This window comes from Tenrec ecaudatus, chromosome 1, assembly GCF_050624435.1.
Source record: "Tenrec ecaudatus isolate mTenEca1 chromosome 1, mTenEca1.hap1, whole genome shotgun sequence".
NCBI classification, from domain to species: Eukaryota; Metazoa; Chordata; class Mammalia; order Afrosoricida; family Tenrecidae; genus Tenrec; species Tenrec ecaudatus.
The window spans coordinates 599,457-619,343 of record NC_134530.1 but is presented as its reverse complement, the minus strand read 5'-3'; the positions used below and the strand labels follow the sequence as shown (position 1 = coordinate 619,343).

General features: G+C 60.1%; 2 protein-coding genes across 2 annotated transcripts; one reads left to right on the top strand and one right to left on the bottom strand.

Moving 5' to 3' along the window:
• Positions 1-106: 106 nt before the first annotated feature.
• On the bottom strand, positions 107-9,698 carry PLPPR3 (phospholipid phosphatase related 3). The gene is made up of 7 exons (XM_075535242.1): positions 9,627-9,698; positions 2,782-2,967; positions 2,239-2,380; positions 1,971-2,166; positions 1,824-1,881; positions 1,568-1,741; positions 107-1,465 (listed from the first exon to the last, which is right to left on the bottom strand). Exons 1-7 carry the CDS (start codon positions 9,696-9,698, stop codon positions 107-109), a joined length of 2,187 nt encoding a protein of 728 aa, XP_075391357.1.
• Positions 9,699-15,441: 5,743 nt separating this feature from the next.
• On the top strand, positions 15,442-18,923 carry AZU1 (azurocidin 1). The gene is made up of 5 exons (XM_075535152.1): positions 15,442-15,499; positions 15,748-15,904; positions 16,245-16,386; positions 17,961-18,194; positions 18,753-18,923. Exons 1-5 carry the CDS (start codon positions 15,442-15,444, stop codon positions 18,921-18,923), a joined length of 762 nt encoding a protein of 253 aa, XP_075391267.1.
• Positions 18,924-19,887: the final 964 nt, after the last annotated feature.

Genomic DNA, 19,887 nt, shown 5'->3' with positions numbered 1-19,887 from the left:
CACAGGAACACGAAGGACCAAAGTTGCATGTGCACTTTATTTTCTGAGTGACCCCCGGCCCTCACGGCCCCGTGCTGCTGCCCCACCCGCCCTGGCCCCCACTAGCTCACTCCTTGAACCTGCGCGCCGCCTGCATCTTGCGGTAGTAGCTCTCAGCCTCGGTCTCCACGCCGGGTGCGTCGCGTTCGCCTGGCGCCAGGCTGCCGACCTTTCTCCGCAGCGTGGACTCGCGGCTGCCCTGCCCCAGGGCCCCGTCAGCTGCCCCTAGCGGGGGCAGACCCTCGCCAGTGGCCAGGTTGACCGTGGCCACGGCCCCGAAGCGAGGCTCCTCCTGGTCCACGTCGCTAATGGATGAGCCGGGGGACAGCCCAGGTGGCCGGGCCGCACCGCGGAAGCCCCGGGACAGGTCGCCCAGCTCATAGTCGCCCTCGGGCCCCTTGGCCCCACCGCCTGCAACCTTCCACTCCCAGGGCCCGTTCCCAGCCGACAGGTGCACCACCGGGTGGTGCGGGGCGTGCGCATCGATGGTGACCACGCTGGCCGAGTCGCGGTCTGACGGTGACCGGTACTGCGAGGAGTCGGAGCTGGCGCTGGACGACGAGCCTGTCTCGGCCGCCTTGGAGGCCGCGCCCGGTGCCTTGGACATGGCGATGACCTGCAGCAGCCGCGGCGGGTTGGCCACGCGGGGCTGCGCGGCGGCCGCTGCCGGCCCAGTCTTCTCTGCCATCATGAGCCACTTGGCGCGCACGGCGGCGCTGCTCTTGGGGGACAGGCCGGCTCCCACCTGGGTCCCCTCCTCGGGGATGTGCACCAGCGGCTGTGGGGCAGCGCGTGGCGGGAGGATGACCCGGGGCCCGAGCCCGGGGCGCGCCTGGACGGTGGGGTAGAGCGAGGGTGGCACTGGGCCTCCTTCCTCCTCTTCCTCCTCCTCCTCCTCTTCCTCCTCCTCCTCCTCCTCCTCCTCCTCCTCCGCCATGGTCTCGGCGGGCGCCCGGAGGTGCGCGGGGCTGGCCTCGTCCGCCAGCCCCAGGCCGCGGCCCTCCAGCGACTTCTGCTTCCACTCGCTGATGAGCTGTTTGGAGCGCGAGGCGTCGAGCGGCACGTGGATGGTCATGTGGCGGCGCGCGGGGTCGTCGAGCGAGGGCGTGCTGACGCGCGGCAGCGTGTTGCTGAAGGTCACCATGCTCTCCTTGCCCATGGGGCTGCGCGGCGCCAGCAGGTCCACGTCCACGCTGGCGCGCTTCAGGCTGCCCAGCGAGCTCTTGTCGCGAGCCACGGGCCGCGGCGCGCCCTCCAGCCTCCCGGGCGGGCCCAGCTCGTCCGTGCTCGCCGACTTGTGCTGCTGGTACACCGAGTCGTGCCCGCGCTGCGTCAGGGCGCGCAGCGCGTCCTTGGCCGGTGGCGGCGCCGGAGCGGCCGGCCTCTCCGCAGGCGGGGCCTGGAAGTTCCCCACAGCGTGGCAGGCCTGGGGGCGACGCGGGGCGTGAGCGGGGCAGTCGGCGGGGCCCCTCCCTCGGGGCAGGTCCGCACGCCCCCACCAGCGCTGCCCCTCCCGGCCCTAGCTCACCAGGTAGGCGGCAATGCCCGCGCCGATGAGGAAGCCGGCGTAGACATCCACCGGGTGGCTGCGGTACTGCGTGATCTGGGTCAGGCCGCACACGCCCGCAGCGATGGCGAAGGCGAACACCAGGATGGGCTTCAGCAGCTTCGTGGTGTCCGAGATGACCGAGTTGAAGTACATCTGCGGGGCGGCCGGGGTGTCAGCGCAGCGGCCCCACCGGGGAGGACTGGGGGCGCGGGGGCTGCTCAGCGGGCAGACTCACCGACACGTAGACGGCCGCGAAGGCGGACAGCGTGGCGTGTTGCGAAGGGAACGTCTTCCTGCGACACGAGGTGCCCCGTGAGCCCAGGCCCGCCCCTCCTGGGCACAGGGCACCGCGCGGGGGCCGGGGGCACGGACGGGCACTCACCGCGCCGAGAGGATGGCGTGCACGTCGGCGCCCGCACAGATGTCCTGCGTGATGTAGGGGTTGGCCTCGCACGTCGTTCCCAGGAGGGTGTAGTTGGGTTTGCAGACGGTCAGGAAGAAGGGCGCGTGGTAGCCTGTGGCCAGCTGAATGACGTCGGTCACCAGGGCCGTGGCGCACAGGCCAAACACGTGGACACCTGCGGGTTGGGGAAGGTTAGAGGGCGGCCAGAGCACCCCAGCCAGCGCCCGCCGGGGGACTGGGGACTCACCCACGAAGCGGACGGTGCGCCGCAGGAAGGAGTTGAAGTTGCAGCCGCCCGCGTTGATGCTGCCCTCGGCCGCGCCCGGGCCCCCGCCGCGGCCCCACAGCCGAGACTGCAGACAGTACAGCACGCCCTCGCCGACCATGATCTGCAGACAGGACACTCTCAGCGGCCCAGGGTGGCCAGCGGCCACTTCCCCATACTGTACTCACTCACCCACCCAGTACTACTCCTTGATACTCCCCAAGTACTCCCCATACTCCCTCCCTGAGTACCCTGAGCCCTCACCCACCAGTCCTCCCCAAGTACTTCCCAGTACTCACTCGCCAGGCACTCCCAAGTACTCGTTGAGTATTCCCAAGAACTCAATCGCTGAGTACTCTCAAGTACTCCCCGTACTAAGTGCCCCCTGATACTCCACAAGTACTCCCCATTCTCCCCAAGTACTCTCATACCCCTCGAATACTCCCCATACTCACTGACCGAGTACCCTTTGATGCTCCTCAAGTACTCCCTGTACGAGCTCCCCGAGTACTCCCGGGTACTCACCGAGGCGGCCGGCGCAGCAAATGCCAGGCTCAGAAGCATTAGCAGGGGGATGAGCTCCTCACTGGTCTCCACGTAGGGCATGGAGAGTGTGCGGTCATAGCAACGGAAACCCACTTGGGCCGGCTTGAAGAGGTCAGTCAGCTCCAGGAAGTACAGGGAGACAATGGAGGAGGCCACAATGGGCAGCTGTGGGGAGTCACCGCCAGCTTACTCTCAGCTGGGGGCCTCTCCGTCCACAAGTTCAGTCCACTCATAGGCCCACAGATTCTTGCAGAACACTTACCCACCTTCAGTTCCCCCACCCCGGTTGTTCACGGGCTGGTGGTTCTCCTATCTATGTGATACAACCACAGAGCCTGCCTTCCACCTGTCCACCGACTCACCCATCCAGCCAGCCATACCCATCATCCAGTCACCTGCACCATCCAGTCACACATACATCCACCTGCATATATCCGTTCTCTGTCATCCTCCATCCACCCACTTGTACCCATCCATCCACTGACCCATCCACCCACCCATCCCCCTGACCACATGTATCCATCATCCTTTCCCATCCTCTCACCCACGATATATCTGCCCATCTCTTTATCCCCCAGTTTACGCATCCCAATTGTTCACAGGGTCATGGTCCTCCCACCCATCTATGTAATACAGTCAACAGGACCACCCACCCATCCCCTCACCAACTACATTTGAAGGTAAGTCAGTAAGGAAATAATTGCAACAAAGGCAGGTAAACCTTTATTCAAAAACAACAAAATGTGAAGCTATTGCTTCTTAGCATCTCCTCTTTCCAGGTCTACCTATTTCCACAGGTGGTTTTTCCACCTGTAACCCTTCGCTGAGAATTCTGCACTCTCCAACGAACACCAGGTGAAAACAGAAGTTCTGCATTCTCGAGAAATGCAGGCTGGGTTCCTTTTAAGTAACCTTTGAGTTTGGGGCGCTAAAAGAAGTATGAGGGAGCAACATGAGGGTCTTGGGGTCAATGTCAGGCTGTAGGGTGCATGAGCCAGTTAGTTCCCCATGGAAGTCGCTGCATGCGGCCCTGGCTCGCTCTGACAGGAGCAGGCGCGCTGTCACGAGGGAAAGCAATGACTTGGTGCAACTTTCCTGCCTCTGCCCCCCTTTCTGCTTTCCACTTTCTGAAAACATCTTCATACTGCGATCGATCCCTGCTCTCATTCTGTGTCCTTGGAGAAAATTCAACAGGACCCTTTTGGAGCCCCCAAAACACAGCTGCGACCATAACCTGAGCTGACCTCTCATAGATGCTTCAGTGGGTGCTCTTGGAAACCAGTGCCGACTGGCCTAAGGGCACTTGAGGGACGGTCAGACACAAGAGCAAGCATGAGGATGGCCCAGGACAGAGTGGCGTTTCGTTCTGTTAAACATAGGGCTTCTGTGAGTCTGAACCAGAACCGGTCAATAGCACCTGGCAACAACTAGCACCCATCCTCCCCTTCACCCATCGATTATGAATAAGACCACGATATGCCCACCCATCCATGTATTCACCTAGCCAGCCAGCCATCTACTCACTTTCTATCTACCAATCTACTCATCCACCCATTCATCTTTCACTCATTCAAATTGCTCGTGGGATTATGATTCTAACCAATGACCACCCATCTACCCATCATCCATCTACCCATGCATTTATCTACATACACACTCAACCATCCCTCCTTTACCCACCCACCATCTATCTATCTACTCATCCATAAAAAGGTGTCTGAGTATGTCTTATAGCTGTTCAATGACACTGGACTGTGTGGATCATAACAGACTATGGAAAACATTGGGAAGAATGGGAATTCCAGAACACTTAATTATGCTCACGGGGAACCCGTGCATAGACCAAGAGGCGGTTCAAACAGAACAGGTAGGGAAGACTGCATGGCTTCAAACCAACAAAGGTGTGAGTGGGGGTTGCACCAGACTCAGCCTGTGCTGAGCAAATCTTCCAAGACGCTGGGCCGGATGAAGAAGGAGGATGAAGAAGGATGTGCCAAGAGGATTAGAGGAAGGCCCGTTAACAACCTGCTAAGGACGTAACCTTGCTAGCCGAAAGTGAAAAGGACTTGAAGGGCTTACTGAGGAAGATCCCCTCCCCGCAAAATAAAGGACAGCCGCAGTCAGTCTGCATATAATAAAAACAGAGCGAGAATCCGCTCGCTGGAAGAACAGATAAGATGGTGATAAATGGCGAAAGATGAAAGTGGTGAAGGATTGCCTCTGGCTTGAACCCACAATCAGCTCTCTTAGAAGTCGCCCTGGGAAAAGCTGCTGCAGAAGACCCCTGGAAGGCGTCGAGAAGCCAAGGTGTCACTTTGAGGTCTAAGGTCCTGCGCAAACCGTGGCAGTGAAAACCATGCATGGGAGTGCGGGAGCGTGGAGGAGGCCTGGTACAGTGGAACTGGGGTGGAGGCGATGGCCGGGGGGGTACTGTGGACCCCAAGAACAAACAGCTGGGTGTTGGGGGAAGTCCAGCATGCTCCTTAGAAGCCAGGATGGCAGGGCTTCCTCGCATGCACTTTGGACGTACTGTCAGGAGAGACTGTGGTTGACGGTGTTAAGCACCATCGAGCCGATGCCAACCCACAAAGACCCCACGCACAACACAACGACACACTGCCCTCCGCCCTCCCCAGTCCGTGGTATTTCCAGGATTCTTGGCCAGCACAACCCCATGCATTGATTCTTCTGCGATCCTTCTACAGAGCTCTTGTGCCGCAGAGTTACCTAACGCCGTAGCACGTCTCTAGATCTCGTGGCTGCTGCTTCCACGAGCATTGATTGTGGATCCAAGCCAGACGGACTCCCCAACAACTTCAACCTTCTCTCCTTTCATCAAGACGTCACCTATTGGTGCAGCTGAGGATTTCTGCTTTCTTGACGTTGAGTTGTCATCCATACTGAAGGCCGCAGTCCTGGATCTCCATCAGCAAGGGCTCCGAGCCCTTTTCACTGTCCGCAGGCAGCGTTGTGTCGTCTGCCCACCGCAGGCTGTTCACGAGCCTTCCTCCCATCCTGATGCCCATCCTTCTTCACAGAATGCAGCTTCTCTGACGATCTGCTCAGCACACCGATTGAGCCGGTTTGGTGAGAGGATACCACCCTGCCACACACCTGTCCTGATTTCACACCGTGCACTATTCCCTTGTGCTGTTCACACAACTGCCTCTCGCTCGACCCAGTCCAAAGACTAGCTCCTGGAAAAGACACATGAGTGAGTTGGGGTGCGCGTGGTGACCGGAGTCGGACCTGGGGTTTGATGCTGGGATGGTGGGGCCTGAGGGTTCGAGCTGGAGAAGACGGAGATTTGAAGAAAAGGCATCATCACCGCAGTTGGGCCAAGAAAGGCCTTGGCCACGTGCAGCTCTTGGCTGCACAAGCCGTGCCCACGGCGTGCCCATGGACAAGGCTGTCAGAAGGCTCCGATGCAGAAACAGAGTGGAGGCCACAGCTGTCAGACATTTCCAAAGCGAGTGACTTCCACGCAGACGTGCTTCTCACGCGGTGCCGTGAGGGACTACAGGATCGCGTGGGCTGTGCCGCCCACTGCACGGCGGTCGGAAATGGGTCCCTCGAAGCCCGGAAGGACGGACCCCCGCCCCCACCCCAACATGGGCCTGCAGGTGCTGCCCCGGGGCCTCCTCCAAAACCTGTGCAAAGACATTTCAAACACACCGGAAAGGAAATAAACTGGAAATTGCTCTCTGAGAACGAAGGAAGGGAGGGAGGACAGATATCCCGCTTGGTAAAGGTGAAGAGGAAGCCCCCTGGTGAGATGGGCAGCGGACGCAGTCCAGGGCTGTGAGGATGTCGCCAGCCTGGCGGCGGCAGGGGGAATGCTGTTCTGCAGCACACGGGGTGCCGGGTTGCAGCCACTCAGTGTCACTGAACGGCAACTGTCACAGCTCGTCCGTCCATCCATCCACCCACCCACCGTGCACGAGGGGACTCCAAAAAGTTGGTGGGGAAACTCAAATGAACGTAACGGCACATTCACACAAACTCGTTGATGCTCCCTTGCATCTATCCAACTACTCACCCACCCACCCATCCATCCTCTTTCACCCTCTTCCCACCAACCTCTCTCTCCACCATCCTTCACCCACCCATCCAACCACCCGGCCTCCTTCACCATCCATCGTCACATTTCACTAGCCACTCATCCACCACCATCCCCCTTCATCCGTTCTTCATCCCCTCCACCCATCTACCTATCCATCCATGCATCCTTCCACCCATCAACCTTCACCTCTCCACCCACCCATCATGATCCTTCACCCGTCCACTTATCATGCACCCACCCATTATCTTTCACTCATGCCTTCATCCATCTCTCAACCTTCACCCATCCATCCACCCATCACCCTCACCCCTCCATCCATCCACCCACCCAACATCCATTGCCCACCACCCTCACCCCTCCATCCATCCATGCCCCCAACATCCACCCATCACCCTCACCCCTCCATCCACTCACCCAACATCTACCCATCACCCTCACCCCTCCATCCATCCACTCACCCAACATCCACCCATCACCCTCACCCCTCCATCCATCCACTCACCCAACATCCACCCATCACCCTCACCCCTCCATCCATCCACTCACCCAACATCTACCCATCACCCTCACCCCTCCATCCATCCATTTTCTTTTTAAACCTGAGTTAAGCCCCAGTGGCTTCCTGAGTCTCAGGGAGGTGGCATTGTCCCTTTCATGCCTGGCACCTGCTAGGCATTTGCTAACTCCATTTCATCCTGCAAGTGAGCTAGTGTCAGGGGCAAGGGAGAGGCTTAAGGCACGAGCGGAGTGGGCAGGTGCAGACCCTGTCTGTGCGCCCCGAGGCAGCTTCCCTGATGCATGGGGCAGCCACAGCCGGTAAGAGCAGAGGGAAAGGACAGAGAAGGGGGTTGTGAGCGGAAGGAGGTTGGGGAGAAGATGTAGGGAACCTTAGACCACCTTGGGCAAAGATGAGACAATGAGGTGAGACTCGTGTCTGGCATGGCCTGGCCAGCACCCCACCCCAACCCCATCACCTCCTCCACTCCTCATTGCTCCCAGAAGTGAAGTCCTCAGCAGAAAACCACCACGCCCCAGAATGCATCAGGCCCAGGAGGCACGGTTCCCTCCATAAACACACCAGCGTATGTGCGCATGTGTGTGTGTGTGTGTGACAAAGATAAACCCGTGCAAGACCCACAACCAAGGAAATGCGGAGAAGCTGAGGCCCAGGTGCTCACACCTTGCTGCCTTCACACCCATGCTGGTTCCCAGCAAGCCCTGCAGGGCTGCTGCTGGTTCAGAACTGCCGGTCCTACGAATTGCAGCCAGCATGCACCCCCTTACCACCAGTGCCCTGCTTTCCCACCACAGACGGCCAAGATCCCAAATATTGCTAACACCGGTACTTGCTTCACACCCACACACAGACACACACAAGTACACACACACCACACACACCAATACACACACACACACGCATATACATACACACATATGCCACACACAGATACATATGCATACACGTATACACATGTATACACATGACACGTACATGTAGGCATGCATCACACATGTACTTGCATGCACATACATACACACGTATACGTTCGCCCATACATACGCACATGGGCATGAACAACAGTGTGCCCTGCCTGGGGGGGCTCATGGGCCACCCCTCCCGTGGACCCATCCTATGGACAAACTCGCTCCCACAGCGAAGGACAAGGAAGGTGCTTCCTAGGCCAGCCTTGCCCCGCGTGGCCTGTGGGGTCAGGGTGCGTGGGAATCGACTCCGGGAGGGGCTGCCTGGCTAGTCCCTAGGGAAGTATCCCTGCTTTCTGGGGATGGCAGGTGGTCAGACCAGCAGCTCTGGGGTGCAGTCTAAGCAAGCGTGGGGCCCTGGGACGTCCTAACCAGCATGCGAGGCTGGGGTCTGCTGTAAGACCCTCTGGACACATTTTTTAATCGTTTTATTAGGGGCTCATAAACTCTTTTTATAATCCGTACATACATCATTGTGTTCCCTGGACACATGCTTGCACCCCACCTGATCAGACTCAGCAGGGTTTCCATCTGTGTGCTCGATGGAACATGTGCTAACAAGAATTTAAATGCCACTTTTGGTTAAGTAAACAGGGCCCCCTGCAGCCCAGTGGACAGAGGGAAGAAGGCCGGCACATGCCCTGAACACGGGCTCCACGGTGCCGCCCTCTGCCCCATGCGCGCCTGGCAACAGGCAGTGTGTCCATCGCAATTCCTCCACCCTATGTGCGCGCGCACGAGGCAGTGCACATGCTCAGCTGGCTGTGTGTGTGTGTGTGTGTGTGTGTGTGTGCAGATGGTCCACACACTCAGCTGCTGACTGACCGAGAAGCTGGAGATTGAAATCCACCCGAGGGGCCGAGTAGGAAAGGCCTGGCAGTCCGCTCTCCAGGGCCCAGCCACCCAGAATTGTGAGGCGTGCAGGTTACAAATGGGAAGCTGAGGCTTGGAGCAGTCAAGGAATGGGTCCCCGGGGTTGCGAGGGTGGGGGTGCGTGGGGGGTGGTCCACGATAGCAGAGGTGGGATTTAAAAAACCGGGTCTAACCTCGCTGCCCCGCCCCCCTCCCTCTCCCGGACCCTGTTTCACCCCCTGCCACTGGCCATTAACCTGGACGGAGGGTCCCACAGGCCAGCGTCCCACAGGCAAGGCTGTCCCCGCCCCGGGGTGGCCCCTTCTAGCCCCCTGGAACTCCGCTGCCGCCCCGCCCCCAATCTGACAGCACCTGCCCCCTGTCCCGCAGCAGACCCGCGCCCCCGCCCCCGCAGCGCGCCCCTCACCTCCACGAAGTAGAAGCAGGGCAGTAGCGTCATGCTGTCCTTGGGGGTCTTGTTCCCCTTGGCAGAGATCATGGCTCCGCGGACTCGCGGGCCGGGCTGGGAGGGACTGCGCCCGGCGGGCGGGCGGGCGCCGGCGGGGGAGGGGAAGCCGAGGGGCGCAGGAACCGCCTGGGGAAACTGAGGCTGGGGGCCGCGGCGTCCCCTCGCGAGGCCTACCTCCGCGTACCGCGACCCTACCCAACCCTCCGGCTTTCGGGGACACCCACCCCCGATAGGGGATCGGGCGGGGGCTCAGCGAAGAGGGCGGTTCGACCTGATTTGGGTGGGGGTCTCAGGCGGGGCGCGGGCCCCGCGGCAGGGCGGGAGCTTCCAGGAGAATGGGGATGGGGGGCCAAAGGAAGGGTGGGCTGCGGCCCAGCCCCGCTCACCTGGCGCAGCCGGAGCTCCAAGGGCGGCGCAGAGCCCAGCACAAAGCGGGGCCACTCCCCCTGGGGGCGGGGCGCGCGGAGACCCCGGCGGCGACCACCGCGACCTGGCTGCCGCGCGAGGGGCGGGGCTCTTTGTCTGCAGGAGACGGGGGTCCCTGGTATCAGGCTCGGGCGGGAGCTGCCGCGGACGTGGGTCGGGGGTCTCCTCCCTCCTGGCCCCTCTTCGCTCCGGGGCGCTCGCCCCCTTTGGGGTCTCTCAGAGCGGCCTCGCGAGCCCCATCGGTGCCGGGGGCGGGCGGCCTGGGCTCCGGGGTCTCTCACGGCCTCTGCGCCCCCCACCCGGTTCCTGCAGCTCCCGGGCGCGCGTTTCCACGGCGCGCGCTCCCTTGGTGCCCGAGCTTTGGAGACAAAAGACGCGGGCGGGGGTGGGGTGGGGTGGGGTGGGGGGAGGAGCTGCTCTCTCCCTCCCTGTTCGCCTCGCTCCCAGCCCCGGCGCTGGGGTCTTCTCGCGCTGCCCCTCCCTGGACTACAGCCAGGCCTACAGCTGCAGGGGACAGGTCCCCCGTGGGTACCAACATCTGGCACAGCTGACACCGTCCCACCCACCCCCCACAGGCGGAAGGTCGGGCTGACCCCGCCCTACTGGTGGGGAAACTGAGGCCCGAGAACTTAAGTCGCTCAGTCCAAGTCGCCAGACCTCCAGTGACAGGATTTGACTGGGACCTGCAGTCCCAGCGGGGTGGGGGTGGGGGGGTGTCACAAGTACCTGCTAACTGCAAAGTCGGCAGTTTGAAACCACCAGCTGCTCCCAGGGAAAACGGTGCTTTCTCTCCCATCAGGGGCAGGTCTACCCTGTCCTTTAGGGTCACCATGAGTCGGCATCCACTCCAGGACAGGGAAGGGTTTGTTTTTTCTTGAATCTGTTTAGCGTCTATGAGCACCCTGTGAGTCCCAGTCTCCAGCAGATCCTGAGACATGGGTAAGGAGGAGTCAGGCCCTGGAGCCAAAGGCCAGTCTTGGCACACAGGCCTCTGGCCTCACAGTTCCTGCTGAGCCCTGCACGGGCCCAGTCCATTGGTGTGGCCCCAGCTCATGCCCCCACACCCACGGGAACCCGGTCCATGGGACACCCAGGGGGCTTCCTGCTAGCCCAAGGTCACATGGACTCTGTCTTGCTCCCCCCAGCCAGGTGCAGGGGCAGCACCCAGTGGCCGTTGGGAATGTGAGTGTTGAAAAGTGACCACAAACACCCCCTTAAGGCAGGAGGAAGAGGGAGGGAAGTGGGGCAATAAACGGGTCCCTGGGGTGCTGCACCCTTCCTAACCGTTGGGAGTCCTGGATGAGGGTCTCCAGGGTGAGGCTCTCTCTCTCCGGGTTGCTGGGGGGGAGGGAAGGCAAGGCCAGGCAGGCTGCAGAACAGTCACGGCCACTGAAGGGGTAGGGGTCTGAGCCTGGGGCTCAGCTTTGGGGACCCCTGAAGTGGGGGACTGAGACTCTGGGTATTGCTCACAACACCCCAGGTGGTTCACACTCCACAGCTGCCCTCCATCTAACGGCAGGACACCGGGGCTGCAGAAGGCACCCTGAGGGCCCAGCTGGTCCTGGGGATAGGGGGCCCGGAACTCAGAGGGGACGATGGAGGTGCAGGTGGAACCCCAAGGACCCTGTGTTTGCTCAGAGTGGGTCACAGCGAAACCCCCTCCTTCACCACGGGCTGAATACAGCCCCTGGTGACCCCTCTGCAGGGATTCTGGGCTGCAGAGGCATGGTACCAAGAGCTCAGGGCTACTAGCCCAAAGGTTGGGGAGTTGAGCCCCCTCAGGGGCTCTGAGGGACTAAGGCCTAGTGACCTGCCACTGAGAAAACCCCAAGGGCCTTTCGGTCACCCAGGTCACCGTGTGTCATGTGTCTAAGTCCAAGTCACGGCACCCGACCACAGGGTTCTTCAGACACAGGTCCCCCGCCTTTCTCCCCTGGGCCTATGGGTGGATTCGATCTGGGGAGCCAGAAGGCACCCTGAGTCCTGCTTCTAGCCCCACCACACCGGATCCCACTGTGACAGCCACGGGCCGCTCCATCTACTCAAGGGCCATCCTGTTTCCTCTGGCCTTGAACTTTGTCAAACAGCATGAGCTCCTCCAGAGGCCAGCCCCTCCTGATGACATGTCCTGAGTATGTGAGACCCAGTCTCACCGTTCCTGCTTCTGAGGCCCCCAAACCCACCTCCTTACTTCTTCCGAGAGAGATGTGTCCTTTTGTCGGCAGTCCACGGAACTCCCCGTAGTCCTCATGCTGTTCAAATGCACGGTTCCTCGCTGGCTTTCCTTATTCGATGTCTGACTCTCTCGTGCATATGCCAAGCTCAAACTCAGTGCCATTGAATGGATGCCAACTCGTACGACCCCACAGGGCTGGTAGAATGGCCCCCGTGGGTTCCCAAGATCGTCACTCTACAGGGCAGGAAATCTCATCCCCCCCCCCCCCACGGGGAAGCTGGTGGACTCGATCCAAAGCGTGTGGCCTGGGTCAGGCGCACCTTAGTCGTCAAGGTAACATTCTTGCTTTCCAACACTTCACAAAGCAGCAGATTGACACAATGCCATGATGGTTCCTTGGTCTCTGCTGCTTCCGTGAGCACGGATTATGGATCCAAGCAAGACGGATTCTGCACAAGCCCAGCCTTTTCTCCGTCTGCCTCGATGCTGTTTAGTGGCCCAGTGGTGAGGGTCTGGGTTTCTTGGCATTGGGTAACCCTTCTCACGGTTACCTTGGCAAGGAGCCTGCCCCTTATGTTTTTAATGGAAGTGAGATTCACATTGAACTCCCAAAAGAACAGCTGTCTGGTTCTCGTCCCCCATGGGGGACCCCACACACCAACCACCGGTCAGCCCCTTCTGGTCAGTCCTTCCTGGACACTGCAGCACTGGGCTGCTCTCCTGTGCACCCAGGACTGGGAGTGTCAGCATCACCCTGCAGCTCGCCTTTGTGGACGGACAGACTAGCGGGCAACCCCGCTGCTCTCTGCGGTGTGAGTCTGCTGCGGGCACAGGAGCACACAACATTTTCAAAATCCATCCTCACTCAGCTCGCGGCCATGGCCTCGATGCAGACTCATCATGAGGTGATAGGATAGAGCGGGGTACTCACACTTTTTCACCATGCGAGCTACTTTTAAAATGATCAAGTCAAAATGAGCTACCAACTACAAAAATGCAAACGTATTTTATTTATTACATTTATTCATAAATGCATTGAGAATTCTTTACATGCACGTTTCTATACCTTGCCTAATCGCATGAGACCATATTGCACAACACAGGACAATTAACTCTGTGCATTTTTTGTCATTCTTGAGTTGACTCTGATGACTTGCTCTGAACGGAATGAGCCAGGGATGCACAGTCCGGACAGGAGCTGCGGACAGCCAGCCTCAAGCACACTTCCAAATGACCGTCAGTCATGGTGGAGCGAGACTTGGACTTAATGGTCTTTATGTGGGAAAAGGCTGACTCACATAAATAAGTAGAGCCGAATCATGCAGTCAAGGAGGGAGCATATTTTCTCATGTTTGGGTACTTTCCCTCTGCGAGTAAGTTCCAGAACTGTGCATGCGCTCTGGACTTCAGCTGAATGTCGGCTCGCAGTGTCAAAATCTCCCATTCCGTGTGAAAGTGATACGTTTTGTCTGCTTACTTGGTCCAGCTCCCCCACTCATTTTAATACCCTTTCTCACGTTTCAGAGGAAAAAAAACAAGGTCTAAAAATTGGCGATAACTTTGCAGCACTTAGCACAGTTTGCGCATGCGTTTGACACCTAAGATTGCATCTGATTGGTTGCGCTGTATATCAGTTAAGTGATGTGATTGATAATTGGCTTGCGTCTATTTTTTAAATGCCATGTGATCTACCCACACTACATCTGCGATCGACTAATAGATCTAATAGATCGATGCATTGAGCCACTCCTGGGACAGAGGGTAGAACTACCTTTGTGGGTTTCAGAGACGCTAGGAAGGTAGTAGAGAGCCCGGTCTTTCTCCTGTGAAGAGGCCGGTGGTTTCAAACTGCTGACCTCGTGGTGAGCAGCCCAAGGCACTACCCATTATGCTACCAAGGCCCCACTCGTCTCCCCCTTTGCTACCAGGGCTCCTAAGAGCCCACCGGGGTGGCCGCCAAAAGGTCCCTGCTGGCACAGCATGTGAAATCAGGAAGGCGACTACCTGGTTGGTGATCCACCCCCACCCCAACCCGGACACCCCCGGAGCGGTTGTACTCTGTCCTGGAGGGAGACATGAGTCTGAGTCCACCCAGCGGCAGCGAGTGGGATTTTGGAGCGCGTGGGAGGTGGCATCTTAGTGAGGTTTCGATCTGCATCTTCCTGAGGGGCTTTGGGGAGCGGTGGGTGGGGGCAGGGTTAAACTGCGAAATGAACCATCTGCAGCTGTTGGAACCCACCAGGCACCACCCCTCAGAAAAAAGATGAAGCCCTGGGATCCCATGGGCAGTTCTCTTCCGCCCTTTGGGTCGCTAAGAGGTGGCATCAACTGGATGGCAGCGAGTCTTTGTTTTGATGCTAAAGAGGAGGCCTGGTGGCAGGGTGGGTTAGGTGTTAGGCTGCTGACCTCAGAGTTGGCAGTTCAAACCCACCAGCGGCTCAGTGCGGGAAAGATGAGGCTGTCTGCTCCAGGGAAGATGACAGCCTTGGGTGGACACCTTAGGGGCAGCTCCCCTCTGGACTGCAAGGTCCCTGTGAGGGGAACTTAATGTCTGGGGGAGGGGGACTCTTTCCCTGAGCCAGTCCCCATGCTTTTCCAGTGTGGATGACACCGTTCCGCTGACCCTTTGCTTAGTTGGACTGTCTTTCTGTCGTCCCAGCTGTGGTTTCCCCCACACCCACCCCACACCCTCAGTCCCATCTCTGGCCCTCAAACCCCTGCAGGGCCCCCTTCAGAGACATCACAGCCTCTCCAGGGCCAGGAGCTCTGGCCCCAGCTGCTCTGCCCTCACATCACTGACTCAGAACTGAGGGTCTCAGGGTTTGAACCACCGCAGGACTCAAATGTGGGGCCTCTGGTTCAACCCCAAGCTGCTCACCAGGACCCCGTGCACAGGATGGGGAACTGATTGGGGGCATAAGGAAGAGATCGGCCAGCAGGTCACAGTCCCTGCCTGGGCAGCAAATGATTCATGTCTCCTCACAGTGTCCCCACAGATGGAGGGCCACCGTGGGGGGTGGGTGGGGGGGAGGTGTCCAGGCTGGCCCTGGCAGCCTTGGGCAACTTCCCCTTTTCCAGCTGTTCTCCCACAGGGGGGGAGCATGCCCACCACCAAGCCCAATATAAGGGTGTTGCGTCCGCTTGTCCACAGCCTCCACTGCAGCCCCTACCATGCCTGCCCTGGCTCTCGTGGTCCTGCTGGGCAGCCTGCTATCCTCTGCCTGGGCTGGTGAGTCCCTGTCCTGTGCCAGCGCCCCCCATCTGTGCTACAGAGGCTTAACGCTGGGCTCTGACGGGGTGACCACTTGGCCTAAGGCAGCATGTCTGTCTGCGCGTGAGCGACCCTGGGGGTGGGGCACGGGTGGGAAAGGGCGTATGGGGGCGGGCCTTCAGGGAGCAGGGAAGGGTGGTAGGTGAAGGTGAGGTTGAGGTTGAGGCTGGAGGGGCCTCAAACTGCACCCCCCGCCCCGCCTCCAGGCTCGGCCCCCCGCGCGGTAATCGTGGGGGGCAGGAAAACTGAGCGGGGGGCCTTCCCGTTCCTGGCCTCAATTCAGCACCAAGGGAGACACTTCTGCGGGGGCGCCCTGATCCACAGCCGCTACGTGATGACAGCAGCCAGTTGCTTCAACAACCCGTGAGGGGCAGTGGGGTTGGGGGCGGCTCGGACAGGGGAGTTGAGGGGCGGGAGGCGGGAGCTCAGAGAGAGGACCCAGAAGGGAGGGTGAAAGGGGAGAGGCGGAACGCTCAGAACTGGGTGGGGGGCGTTGATGGACGGGGTGGGTTCATGGGGGGCTGGCGAGCGAAGCCCGGAGTCAGAGTAGGAGGGGGTTCCGGGTGGGACCCAGAGGGGCGGTTCCCAGGTGCATCCTGGCAAATGGAGGGGCTCAGAGAGAGAGAGAAAGGAGTGAGGAGAGTTCTCAGCACGCCCCACAGTGAGGGGTCCTCCGTCAGGCTCTAAACTAGGGTCCCCCCAGGAACCCCGGGATCGCCACGGTGGTGCTGGGCGCCCACAACTTGAGGCGGAGGGAACGCTCCCGGCAGGTCTTCTCCGTGCGCGGCATCAGCGAGAATGGCTACGACCCCCAGGAGAACCTCAACGACCTGCTGCTGCTGGAGGTGCGGGCGCGGGCGCGCGCTGTGCGCGGGCGCGCACGTGTGTACCGTGAGGGTGCGCGCGCACACACGTGCGTGCGTGTATTGCTACGTGTGCGCGCATGTGCGGACGTGCTTGTGCGGGTGGGTGCGGGTGCGCGCCCGTGTGCGTGTGCACACACGCGCTGCACGCTTGTGCTTGTGGGTATGTGCGCGCACGTGCGCCTATGTGCGTGTGCATCTGTGCATGTGGGATGTGCGTGCGTGCATGCGTCCTGTGTGTGCGCGAGTCACAGTAGGGAGCCCTGCGCCCGTGGGTCTCGAGGCGTCAAAGTCTCGGAGCAGCAGGCAGGGTCCCCAGCAGGCAGGGAAAGGTGTTTATAGGGGGCACAGTGTCTACAAAGGAGGGGGTGGGGGGAGAGGGAGGAACCGGGCGCAGAGTCGGGCCTGCGCGGAAGGAGCCCTGGCGTGGCGGCCGGATAAGCAGCAGCCTGATACCAACAAGGACAAGCCTGCCTGCTCGCAGCCCAAGTTCCGACTCAGACCGAATCAGTGTGCTCACTTCCCTCCTCCAGGGTGGGATGGGGTCCCCTGCCATGGAGACTGCAGGACAATGCCCCCATGCGGAGTCACTCCGTCCCTGCCCCGCCCAGCAGGGTCAGGGACTCCCCGCTGGCCACAGGCTCCCGAACCCTGCCTGGTCGCTGGGGCTGTCCGGCTTCTGGGAATGGAGTGGGCTCCCAGCTGGTGTTTCAGCCGGATTTCCTGGGCACGGCTTTTCCTGGATTCACACACGGATTCCCGCAGAGATGTTCCCCCCTCGCATTGGGCTGCTACCCTGAAAGTCGGCCATTTGCAATCACCAGCAACTCCTGGGAAGAAAGAGAAAGTTTTCTGTTCCCATAAGAGCTCCAGTCTTGGACGCCCCCAGGGGCAGTTCTACGCTGCCCTCTAGGGTCGCTGTGAGTCGGCATCGGGTTGATGGCAGTGAGGTTGGTTTCGTTTGGTTCTGCTACAAGGAGCCCTGGCAGCTCTGTCAGGGACACAATGTGCTGCTAACTGCGAGGTGATCGGTTCAAACCCACCCACTGCTCTGCACAAGACAGCCGAGGCTGTGTGTCTGCATAAGGATTCACAGCCCCAGGAACCCTATAGATGAGCCTGGTTTGGTTTTCCTGGATTGGCTCTACACAGCAAGGGGCCCTGGTGGCACTTTGGGTTAAGCATAGGGCTGCTAATCCCAAGGGTGGTAGTTCAAACCCACCTGCTGCACCTCAGGGGAAAAACAAGGCTGTGTGCTCCGGAGAGAGTGAAACCCACAGTGCACTCACTTCCACCTGCCCTGCAGGGCTGCCTGCTTTGCGTCTGCCGAGCACGCGCCTTTTATGCGTGTACCCTGCGTGTGCCATGCATCTGGAGCCAGCTCAGGGGATGTGGGTTGGGCTTCTTCGTGGAAAAGCATAGGTCCCGCGAGATCAGGGTCAGTCCTCCCATGGGAACTGGGATTTGAGCCCAAACCATGCGCTGCCTGCTTCCAGTGAGCTCCACCAGGGCCCGGAGCCCAGGCCCGCCCCCTGTGACTCGGTTTCCCTCTCCAGCTGGACCGTGAGGCCAAGCTGACCAGCAGGGTGGCACTGCTGCCCCTGCCCCCGCAGAACGCCACAGTGGAAACGGGTTCCAGTTGCCAGGTGGCCGGCTGGGGGATCACTCGGCCGTCAGGGCCACTCTCCTGCTGCCCCAGGGTCCTCAATGTCACCGTGACGCCCAAGGAGCAGTGTCGGCCCAGCAACGTGTGCACAGGTGTGCTCGGAAGCCAGGGTGGCATCTGCCAGGTAGGACCCAGGCCCAGCCACTGGGGCTTCGTGGGGCTGGGGTCGGCAGTTTTGAGGGTTCCCCCCAGATCTCGAGGTGCTAACACTCAGAAGCTCAACAATTTCACAGAGGCTGGGCACACACCAAGGCCGCTCACTAAAAGGCTGGTGGTTCAAACCTACCCGACGCCCTTTGGTAGAGAGGGGAGGCTGCCTGCCGCAGTCTCACACACCCTCAGGAGCAGTTCTGCTCCGCCCTGCAGGGTGGTGATGAGTCCGTCAACTCCGTGGCAGTGGGGTGGGTGCAGGAAGACCGCGGGGGTGGGGAGGGCAGACATTGTCAGACATGTAGCCCACCACAGAGTTAAGGTGGACAGTGCAACCCAAACTGGGGTGTCAGGGTGTTTCTGGAGACATCTGAGCCCCCAAACTGGGCCAGGAGCTGAACAGAGAACCTGAGATGCACACACAGAGAGGAACCAGCCGGTGCAAAGGCCCTGAGTTTGGAATGATGAGTGAGGAGAGGTGGGGAGTTGGGGAGGTGGGCCCCCAGCACCTCACGTGCTTGCTCCCTCGCAGGGTGATGGAGGTGTCCCCCTCATCTGTGGTGGCCTAGCTCACGGTGTGGCTTCCTTCTCCATGGACCCCTGTGGCACTGGCACCGACTTCTTCACCTCGGTGTCGCTCTTCCGAGACTGGATCGACTCCATTGTGAATACCCCGTCTGAGGAGCCAGTGGGGGAGCCCTGACCCCCTCCCGGCCCCTCACCGACCGTGGTCACATCTGAGACGCCTCATGTGTCCCCCAAATCGCACCTTTGGGTCTGGCGACACCCCCCCTCCACCCCTAGGTCCTTGTGATTGTGACTAATAAAAACGTCATTTACTGCTGTCTGATGCCTGCGTGTGTCCCTAGGGTGGGAGACAGCTACCCCACCTGCCCACGCCAGGTCTTGGGACTCCCCAGGAACCAGGGATACTGCTAACTGCACCTGACACAGGGCCCCCAGGCCACCTGAGGGCTAAAGGCTGCACCTGACACGAGGGACCCAGGCCACCTGCCGTCTGCTGACTGCACTGGACATGGGGTGGACCCAGGCACCTGAGGTCTCCTGGCTGCACCTGGCACAGGGTGGACCCAGACTACCTGAGGTCTCATGGTTGCATCTGACACGGGGGGGGGGGGGGGGGGGGACTCAAACCACCTGGTCTCATGACCAGGTCAGCCAAGGTCACACCCTTAGTGTAGGCTGGCATCCCAGTCCCAGACCCCCAATCTTTTTTAAGACACTTACTACTTTGCTCCATTCACATTATGGGCAGCCCCCTCCCCCCCACACTCCTAATCCTGGGACGTTTCCCCCACAACAAACTCCGGAGGCGCTCAGCTGGTGGCGTCGCGGTGCCTGCCTCAATTGGCTGCTCTCTGAAAGGTCCGCAGTTGAAGCCTCCTTGGGTGGCCTGGGAAGGAGCTTGCCTCGGACACCAGCTGGGACCTTTCTGAGCTGTTACAGAGAAACACTGGGAGGAAAACGCGGCTCCTGGCCCCGCCCCCTGCGCACGCCTCCTCCTAGGATTGGCCAGTATGTTTACTGACATGGCTACATTGTTACTACATGTGATTGCCAGGATGGATTTCAGTCTTGCGCAGGCTGTGGGTTCCGACAGGCACTCAGTGTCTTGTGGGATGCCCACCCCAAATCTACCCCTTCCC

What these genes read in the sequence shown, in the direction of transcription:
- PLPPR3 (XM_075535242.1), bottom strand. Translation starts at nt 9,698, where the DNA reads ATGATCTCTGCCAAGGGGAACAAGACCCCCAAGGACAGCATGACGCTA. An exon ending in GCGCACCGTCCGCTTCGTGG is followed by an intron (nt 2,167 to 2,238) that starts GTGAGTCCCCAG and finishes CCCAACCCGCAG; the next exon opens with GTGTCCACGTGTTTGGCCTG. An exon ending in CGGGCATTGCCGCCTACCTG is followed by an intron (nt 1,466 to 1,567) that starts GTGAGCTAGGGC and finishes CGTCGCCCCCAG; the next exon opens with GCCTGCCACGCTGTGGGGAA.
- AZU1 (XM_075535152.1), top strand. Translation starts at nt 15,442, where the DNA reads ATGCCTGCCCTGGCTCTCGTGGTCCTGCTGGGCAGCCTGCTATCCTCT. An exon ending in GCCAGTTGCTTCAACAACCC is followed by an intron (nt 15,905 to 16,244) that starts GTGAGGGGCAGT and finishes GGGTCCCCCCAG; the next exon opens with GAACCCCGGGATCGCCACGG. An exon ending in ACGACCTGCTGCTGCTGGAG is followed by an intron (nt 16,387 to 17,960) that starts GTGCGGGCGCGG and finishes TTCCCTCTCCAG; the next exon opens with CTGGACCGTGAGGCCAAGCT.